The following is a 10,000-nucleotide window of genomic DNA, read 5'->3' as shown; positions in this document are numbered from 1 at the left end:
CGCTTACACCCCGCCACGCAGACTTCACTACACCACTGAACACGATGTTTATTATTATTATTATTATTATTATTATTATTATTATTATTATTATTATTACGTGGCTTCAGAGAAACATGGCGTCCTGTTCTGTCTCGAAGCAGGATGTTGGATGTGTTTTTATTTTTAAACTGATTCTGCTGGCGAAGTCAAACTCTCTGTCAAATCTCGCGATACTTGCGCATGATACGGACGTTACCATAGAAACGGACTGTCTGGTTAGCTGGGGAGAATACACGGTCAGCAGAACATTAGCAGGTGAATACAACCTCGCTAATCACACAATGTTCAAAAAGGGAAAGAAATGTTGAAACACGAAGGCTTTAGAGGAACTCTCTTCATTTCTGTCAGCAGCGCTACTGTTATTTTCCCAAATGTGTGTCATGGTGTGTTCTCTAATGTTATCTTTACATTCGTGGATTATTTGTGTCATTGTTACGTAATTATGATGTGTTCAAGGAGCATCTAGCCATATTAGTTACAATTTAGCCGACTAGCTTCGATACAAGCTAATTTACCTCAGTACTCTAGTGGTGTGTTGATTACGAACGAGTCGGTTCATTGAGCCGGATCTTTTATGTGAACGTGTATCTTAAAAAAAATTAGAATATCGTGGAGAAGTAATTTTTTTCTTGTAAATTAATCAAAAAGTGGAACTTTCATATACTTCATTACACATGAAGTGAAATATTTCAAGCCTTTTTTTTTGTTTTAATCTCGATGATTACGGTTTACAGCTCACGGAAGTCAAAAACCCCGTATCTCAAAATATTAGAATAAATAATTTATAATACAGAAATGTTGACCTGAGGAGACTCTAATCAGCGAATTAACTCGAAACACCTGCAAAGGTTTCCTAATCTCTCAGTCTGGTTCAGTACACAACCACAATCACGGGGAAGATGCAAGTAAATGTTGCATTTCATTTGGAAATCAAGGTTCCAGAGTCTGGAGGAAGAGTGGAGAGGAACAGAATCCGAGCTGCTTGAAGTCCAGTGTGAAGTTTCCACAGTCAGTGATGATCTGAGGTGTCATGTCATCTGCTGGTGTTGGTCCACGGTGTTTTCTCAAGTCGAGAGTCGATGCAGCGTCTACCAGGAGATTTTAGAGAACTTCATGCCTCCATCTGCTGACGAGCTTTATGGAGATGCTGATTTCCTTTTCCAGCAGGACTCGGCACCTGCCTACAGGTGAGGCAGTGATGACTTGATTTTTAAGACTCTTGGTTACTGATCAGAAGGTCGGGGTTTCAAGCCGCAGCACTGCCAAGCTGCCACTGTTGGGCCCTTGAGCAAGGCCTTTAACCCTCTCTGCTCCAGGGGGCGCTGTATCATGGCTGACCCTGCACTCTGACCCCAACCTCCTAATATGCTGGGGTATGTGGAAGAAAAGAATTTCACTGTGCTGTAATGTTTTTGTGACAAATAAAGACTCCTTATCTTTATCACAGTGCCAAAACTTCTAGTAACTGGTTTGTGACCGTGGTATTAGTGTGCTTGATTGTCCAGCCGACTCGTCTGACCTGAACACCATAGAGAATCTACGAGACACCAGACCCAACAATACAGACGATCTGAAGACCGCTATCAAAGCAACCTGGACTTCCAGAACCCCTCAGCAGTGCCACAGGCTGATCGCCTCCATGCCACGCCGCACTGATGCAGTCATTCCTGCACAAGGATTAAAACCCCGACCGAGTATCAGCGCATGAATTAACATACTTTTCATCAGGTCCACATTTCTGGATTATAAATTATTTATTCTAATATTTTGAGATACTGGATTTTTGATTTCTGTGAGCTGTAAACCGTTATCGTTGAGATCAATGTGTAATGAATCTAGAATATATGAAGGTCACACTTTTTGAATTAAATTACGGGGGAAATGAACTTTTCCACCATATTCTAATGTTTTGAGCTGCACCTGTAGATCCGGCATGCCTTGCTAGTGGGAGTCGCTTATGAGCCGAAAGAGTCGACTCTTATTGGAGAGCTGATCCAATCTGACTCACTGATACGAGTCGGAATTCCCACTAGACACAGCTCTAAGTATCAGTAGCTAGTTTGACTTCCATCACGACATTTATATTCAGGTTTGTTTCCTTCAGAATGTGCACATCTCAGAGAAATAATAGTTATATTTGTAGGTTAATTAAAAAAAATGCAGTCGACGGATTTTATCGATTAAAAATAATTTCTACTTGAAGACATTTCAGACTGGAATAAATTATTTACTACCAAAAAACAAACAAACCCCGAATTCCCTCCAATTTCCCTTAATTATTCTCACTTTATAACACTTCCCACTTCGGCTTTGGGTGTAACTGCGCATGCGCAGAGAATTCCGACCAATTCTCGCTCCATAGGGGAAAAATGCCGAGGCGGAGGAAACCAGAGTGCGCGCGCGCGTGCCCGTGAGCAGACCTCGCAGCTGATTGGCTGAAGATGACATCACTCCGCATTGTGCTATTCTTAGCGCGAGGAATAGGGATTACGTCATGTTTTTTTCTGCTGTGCCTCGAGCAGGTATTAGACCCCGACTACAGCAGCGACTCACCACAACACAACACAACACCGCGAGCGCGAGACCGAGCGCGAGGAGCTTCATTATTACACCTTATCACGCGCTGTGTCCGGATAAATCCGCGTCACTCATCTCTTCTACATTATTACTGCACTGGACTCTACATTTTATTCTGAAAAACACTCCGAGTGGAGTTCCATCATCAACATCATCACCACCACCATCACCATCATCATCATCATCAGCAGCAGCAGCAGCTTTTTACTGCACATCTTTGGTGAGTACAGTACTGTTTCTCTCAGTGTGTGTGTGTGTGTGTGTGTGTGTGTGTGCTAGTGTTATTAATGCTGCAGTAGAGTGCACAAGAATTTTTATATTCTTTGCATTTTCATTTTTACTGCATGAATTATTATTATTATTATTATTATTATTTATTGTTGTTGTTGTTAGTGTGCACTGTTGTTATGAGTGCTGCGACTCTGCAGTGGGTTGCATACACTTCTGCATGCTGCACACAAATAATAACACCACAGTATCACTGCAGTAAGTAAATATAAACACAGGAAAAATGTGAATGCAAAGAATATAAACATAAATATATCGGTGATGTATGCAGTGGCAGACATATCAGCTGTGCAGCGGTAATATCTCTGTATTTTACATGTGAACCCTGCTGGGGTGTATGATGCACTGATGGAGCTCTCTCTCTCTCTCTCTCTCTCTCTCTCTCTCTCTCTCTCTCTCTCTCTGGGTGTAGATGATGGTGTTCCAGTCGGAGCGAGTGCCGCTCTCCCGCATCCTGCCACAGCTTTACCTGGGAGCAGAGAGTGACGTCACACAGGTCAGTGTCTCACATGTTCTCTCTCTCTCTCTCTCTCTCTCTCTCTCTCACGTTCTCTCTCTCTCTCTCTCTCAATCTCTCGCTTCAGTTCGTTAACTCAGATATTGTAGCTGCAGCTGAGCACTTAAAAGCACATAAAAATATACTGTATACAGTATATACCAATGCATCAGTAATAATATATATTTATTGATTATTTATAGAAATGATGAAGATCTGTAGGATCTGTATTTAACTATAACTATATACATCGTGTGATTTTACTATTATATATTCTGTATCTTTATTATTATTATTATGATTATCATCATCATTGGCATCAATCCGTCCGTGTGTGTGTGTGTGTGTGTGTGTGTGTGTGTGTGAGAGAGAGAGCGAGAGAGTTTCTCTCAGCATGATGTCTATTTGCATAAACACGTCTGATGGAAATTCTGTTTGTTCCTCATGATTTGGGTTTCGGAATAAACGAGTCCATCCTGTTCAGATCACTGTGAGGTTTTTTTTCTCACTCTTTCCTGTCGTCCTGCTCTGAACCACACAGGACTGTCTGTCTGCTCAGGGGATTTCGTATGTGCTGAGCGTGAGCCGCTGCTGCCCTCAGCCCTCATTCCTTCCCCAGTCTCAGTACTTGCGCATCCCCATAGACGACTCTCTGAGGGACGACCTGCTGCCGTGGATCCCTCAGGCCCTGCGCTTCATCGGTGAGCAAAAACAATCCCACGATGCACTGCAGCTGCATGACATCATTTATTTAGCAGGAACTCAGTGTGCTTTAACAAGCTGTTCAGAATAACATTTGTGGTGAGTGTGTGAGTGTGTGCTGTGATTGAGAGCGTTGCGTTCTGCTGCCTCAGCGTCTCTGCCGTCCGTGCTGTATTTGTTAAGTGCACTTCTGAAGGCGCCGTCTGTGTGTGTGTGTGTGTGTGTGTGTTTTCCAGACGGCGCCATGTCTCTCGGCTGCTCGATCATCGTCCACTGCGCTGCAGGAATCTCCCGCTCTCCGGCTCTCGCTGTGGCTTACGTCATGTACAGCCTGGGAATGGATCTAGATCACGCTTACAGGTAGCGCGGAAGTTTCGTTTTCAGTTCCGCATCTCCTTCTAATGTGATTTCTAGTTCAAAATGTGGGGAAATTGAGACTGTTAGGAAGAGAAGAAGAGCTCTGTGAGAATACTTTAACACAGAAACTCAACTAAAAGCAGAAATGAATAAAGTGTGATCTAACTCAGACACGTTTTCATTGGTGCAGGTTTGTGAAAGAGCGCAGACCCACAATTTCCCCGAACTTTAACTTCCTGGGTCAGCTCCAGCTGTTTCAGCACACACTTCCTCTGAAGAGCGGCGACGCTACCCCACACACCCATCAGCCAATCATATCGCCCAACACATGCACGCAGTTGGCCAATAGCAGCTCATCTACAGGTCTTTTAAAACAGGACAGTTATGATGTCATTAAAGGACATGGTGCCGACACCAGAGCCGAGAACATCCGGCGTTCCAGCGACGTGATCCAGCCCGAGTTTACTTTATCTCTCTCAGACAAGCTCAGAACTCTGACTCTCAGCGTGGAGCGTGTGGAGGTGCAGAGACGAGCCGGCACTCAGCCGGAAACACACTCTCACACACACACTCCCACGGCACAGAAACCCACGCACCTTCACATCCCATCGCTCTCAGAGAAGCGGAAAAGCCTCAGTCTGTCTCTGACGCCGCTCGGTCCTGCTGCAGCTACACACACTGACCAGCAGAGGGCGACAACTCTCCCGGACTCGAGTCAGAACCAGTCCTGCAGTTCTCCCACTGCCCACAAGGTGGAGGCAGGAGGCCCAGAGAAGGAAGCAAACCATTTGATGAGCAGAGGAACATCAATGAGATGCAGCAGGACGCAGAAAAGAAGGAGCGAGGAGAAGAACGGCTCTCCTGCTGTTCACAGGGTGAAAGAAGAGCAAGCGAGGGTGAAGTCAGGGCTGCAGAGAAGGGAGCGAGGCAGGAGGACGGTGCAGTCACAAACACAGAGCGTGTGCAGTTCCACTCCTCGCCAGAAGGAGGCGACAGGAAGAGAGCTCTCAGGCTGTGCGGTGGAGGCCCTGGAGGTGATGGATGGAGACCAGAGTCCGGTGTCACCCATCCACCTCACCATCAACAGACTGCTGGGCTGGGGTGAGCGCATGCTGCTCGGGGTTCTCCTCGGACCTCACATCAAGGTGGGCCACGCCGCCCTGCCGTACAGGTGCTGAACACAAACTCGCGCCGAAGGAGCGCTCCAAGAAACACAAAGAGACAAAAGACTTCACTGAGATCCGCTAGCAAAGCATCCGAGGCTGAAGAGAAGCGTGTGTGTGTGTGTGTGTGTGTGTGTGTGTGTGTGTTAAGTGTGTGTAAGTGAGTGTGTGATTGTGATTCCACCGGACTGCATGCAGGTCTTTTATTTTAATCCACTGCTTCGTCATAAATCATAAAATTGTGGTTCAGCTGCACTGAAAGTGTAAATACGAGTGAAGACACAGCCTGTGTGTGACTTTATTATTTATTGGATTATTGATTAATGTTATATTTATAAACGGATATTTTCAGGTTGATTTGCTGTTTTAGCGCTGCGGCTTGTACCGAGACACGGTGTTCAATAAAGAAAACATATTTTACATTTCTGTTTCTCACATCGTGCTTTTTTATTAAAAGTGTCATTCACACGGTTTTATAAACCTACAAACTGCTAGAGTTCACTGTTAAAGCAACACAAACACATTATTGATTTATTTATTGTTCTTTTAATGCCATGTCAGCATCAACGGCTATTTTCATGGCAAGATCGAGGTAGGTAAAACAGGATATTACATCAATTCTTACAGTAGTACAACGACCAAATTAACAACATTATATAAATGAATCCTGAGTCACTCTGATCATGATACACATTACTGTTTATTACAGCATCCTGGAGAACACATAAAGATTCAGGATTAAAGACCTGCATTAAATACTGTTACGCTGCGGCGCTGCTGAGTTCTGGACTGTGATTGGTCAGAAGGTGTTGATTAATTCTCTAGAACAGCAGCGCCGCTCCACATCGCAGCTTTATTTATAATAAACGCGCTTGTGAACAACAGCTCGTTCACAGGGACACTCTACTGATAATAAATGGATTTTAAAAAATCATATTACGATATGGTGAAGTTTTCGTAAATACGGAGACGTTTATTTATGTAACGTGTGGAAGGAGTCTCCAGTGTCAGCGCTGTATCACAGTCAGAGGTAACGCTGTAAGTTAATGCTTTCCCACATCTTCATCACAGAGTTTACACTTCTTTATGGTTTCTTGGATTTCTTTTTTTTTTTTGTCTTATTGACTTGAAGAGAGAGAATAGAGAGAGCAAGAATAAAGAGAGAATAAAGAGCGAGGATAAAGAGAGAGAATAAATAGAGAGAGAATAAAGAGAGAGAGTAAATAGAGAGAGAATAAAGAGAGAATAAATAGAGAGAGAATAAATAGAGAGAGAATAGAGAGAGAATAAAGAGAATAAGGAGAGGGATGGTGAGGGAACGAGTGTTTATAGCAGCTATAACGTAAGTGAAACAGGAACTAATCTGTTTTGCTGATGTTTGCCATTATGTAAGTGGTACACACTGTAACACACACACACCCACACACACACACCCACACACACACACCCACACACAGAGTGTTTAATACTTATATTTTCATTTATTTTTATCAGACCAGTGGAACAATTTATTAAAGTTGCTATCAGGGGATGCTAAGTAAATAAATATTAATTGATATATTTCTGTAATATCAGAACTACAAACACCGTTGTGATAATAATAATAATAATAATAATAATAATAATAATAATTAACAAGCATTCACTCTATTGTGTATAAAAATAGATCATTTAATGCACAGATTTTGATATTAGTGTAAGTGACTTCTGGATTATTTTTTGCTCGAATTCTGCTTCATAACCCGGATTAACAAAATACTGTCCTTTCATTTGTGCAGATTTTTGTGTCTCTACATTTCCTTTGTTCCTGCAGTTAGAAGACTGAGACTCAGCAGGCTTTAGTTCATGTGTAGAGCTGCTCACGGAGGGACACTCTTACACTTCAGGGTCCGTACCTTTGGGAAGTAAAGCCTGAAAGTCTATAAGCAGAAGGTAAAGATGTATATAAGTGCTGTTTTATTTGCGCACTCAGCAGCGTGTGAAATCCTGTACAGGGAAGGAAATATACTGCACATGATGTATTTGGGTTTGGCCGAGAGTTGTCTGAGAAACCTTTCACTACACCCAAATGAGTCATTTCTGGCAGGGAGAGGGATTTTAAACTATTAGCCTACTAGTCCTCGTATAAAGTGATATTCCAACTGAAACACATGCATTATTTACTGTAGCTGAAAACTACAGCAGGAAAAACGCAGCCTGTTATCTGTGATTTAAAATCAGATCAGAATAAATCTTTCCTCGTTTTACATTTTACAAAACCCTCTTCACACAGAAAAGGCCAATGGTATAAAGTATTACTGTATAAAATGCTTTTTAAAAATATGTTTCAACACTGAATCACAGTAAACATGCATTTAACCAACTTAAGTTAAACATCTTAGAACATAGAACCTTTTGTATCAGACCAGCCGATTTTTAGATGAGAAAAAGTATTGGAACAGATCAGTCCTGAAGTAAATGAAAGTAAATAACACGTAATATTTGGTTGCATTTCTCTTGCGTGCAATAACTGCATAAATCCTGCGCCTCACTGACACCAAACTTTCTTCTTCTGTGAAGCTTCTCCAGGTTTCTCCTGCAGCTTCTTTCAGTAGTTGTTTGTTTCGGGGGGTTTCTCCCTTCAATCTCCTCTTCAGGAGGTGAGGTGCTGATCAGTTGGGTGAAGGTCTGGTGATTGTCTTGTCCAGTCTAAAACCTTCCACTTTCCCCCTGATGAAGTCCTGTGTTGAGGTGGAAGTGTGTTTTGGATCGTGGTCTTGCAGCATGATGAAGTTCCTCCTGATTCATTCGGATGCATTTCTCTGTAAACTTCTGAATACATTCTACTGCTACCATCATGAGTTCATCATCAATAAAGATTAGTGAGAATGTTCCAGAAGCAGTCATGCAAGCCCAAGCCATGACACTACCTCCACCATGTTTCACAGATCAGCTTGTATGTTCTGGATCATGAGCAGATCCTTTCTTTCTCCACACTTTGGCCTTTCCATCACTTTGGTGGAGGTTCATCTTGGTTCCAGAACTTTTGTGGATCATGTCTGTATTTCTTTGTGAATTCCAGTCTGGATTTCTGATTCTTACAGCTGATGAGCTCATGACGGCCTCGATATTTCTGCTCTTGAAGTCTTCTTCAAACAGTGGATTGTGAGACCTTCACCCTGCCCTGTGGAGGTTGTTGGTGATGTCAATAACTGTTGTTTTGGGGTTTTTCTTCACAGCTCTCACAATGATTCTTTCATCAGCTGCTGTTGTTTTCCTTGGCCGACCCGTTCAGTGTCTGTTCCTCAGTACAGCAGCGGTTTCTGTCTGTTTCAGGACATTCCAGATTGTTGTATTGGCTATAGCCAATTTAATTTAGTTTATTTAATGCCTCCGGTAGATTTCCCTCTTTTCTCAGCTTCAAAATGGTTTGCTTTTCTCCCATATACAGCTCTCTGAGCTTCATGTTGGTTTATCCTTTTTATTTTTATTTATTTATTTATTTATTTTGTTTACAACAAATGTAGTCTTCACAGGCAAATTGCAGGGCTCAAACCAAGAGTAGACGATCACTAGATGCAATATTTTTGATCACTTGTAAAATGGGTGGGCACAAACAAAAGGTACCATATGTAAATCTTTTTAAATGTAATATGTATGTAGATGTAAATATCAAAAAAATAACTTTCAAAACTGAAATTTTGGTCTATCATCTTTTGATCTCAAAATGTCTCAAAATATCCATCCATCTTCTATACCACTTATCCTTTTCAGGGTCACAGGGAAACCTGGAGCCGATCCCAGGGAGCACAAGGCAGGCTACAGCCTGGACAGGGTGCAAATCCATCGTAGGGCACAATCACACACACACTCACATTAGACACGCCAATCAGCCTACCACGCATGTCCGTGGACTGGGGGAGGAAACTCCCACAGCACGGGGAGAACATGCAAACTTTGCACACACAGGGCCACGGTGGAAATCGAACCCCCGACCCTGGAGGTGTGAGGTGAACGTGCTAACCACTAAGCCACCATACACCCCAATGTATAACAAAAACAAAAGAATTTACTTTGCTGTTCCAATAACTTCGGAGGGGACTGTATCTAACTGTATTTGTGTCTGTAACTGTATTTTTTTTTTCAGATAAAAGAGTGGCGTGTCGTTACCTTTACTGTAAATGTACCTGTAATATTTAATCTGACTCAGGTGTTTTGTTCCTCACCGGATGTTCTGTATATAAACGGTATAAAAGGTAAATTCGGCTGATTTAATCCTCAGCAGTAGTTTCTGTTCCTCCTCCGGCGAGCTCGCGCACCGGGTTTGTGTGGTATTTGATGGTGCGCGCGCTGACCGTTTGGAACGCATTAGTAATGGCGCCAGGATTCTACGCGC

The 10,000-nt window shown here is 42.7% G+C and overlaps 1 protein-coding gene across 1 annotated transcript; it reads left to right on the top strand.

The window, feature by feature from the left end:
- The first annotated feature begins 169 nt into the window (after nucleotides 1-169).
- On the top strand, nucleotides 170-6,047 carry si:ch211-195b15.8 (dual specificity protein phosphatase 8). Its single transcript, XM_053619403.1, has 6 exons — nucleotides 170-297; nucleotides 2,565-2,839; nucleotides 3,320-3,403; nucleotides 3,945-4,104; nucleotides 4,342-4,465; nucleotides 4,653-6,047. Exons 3-6 carry the CDS (start codon nucleotides 3,320-3,322, stop codon nucleotides 5,638-5,640), a joined length of 1,356 nt encoding a protein of 451 aa, XP_053475378.1. The 5' UTR covers nucleotides 170-297; nucleotides 2,565-2,839; the 3' UTR covers nucleotides 5,641-6,047.
- The last annotated feature ends 3,953 nt before the right edge of the window (nucleotides 6,048-10,000 follow it).

The sequence above is a fragment of the Ictalurus furcatus genome, chromosome 2, assembly GCF_023375685.1.
Source record: "Ictalurus furcatus strain D&B chromosome 2, Billie_1.0, whole genome shotgun sequence".
Lineage (NCBI taxonomy): Eukaryota > Metazoa > Chordata > Actinopteri > Siluriformes > Ictaluridae > Ictalurus > Ictalurus furcatus.
The sequence above is the reverse complement of the archived record's forward strand: the minus strand, read 5'-3'. Positions and strand labels throughout refer to the sequence as shown.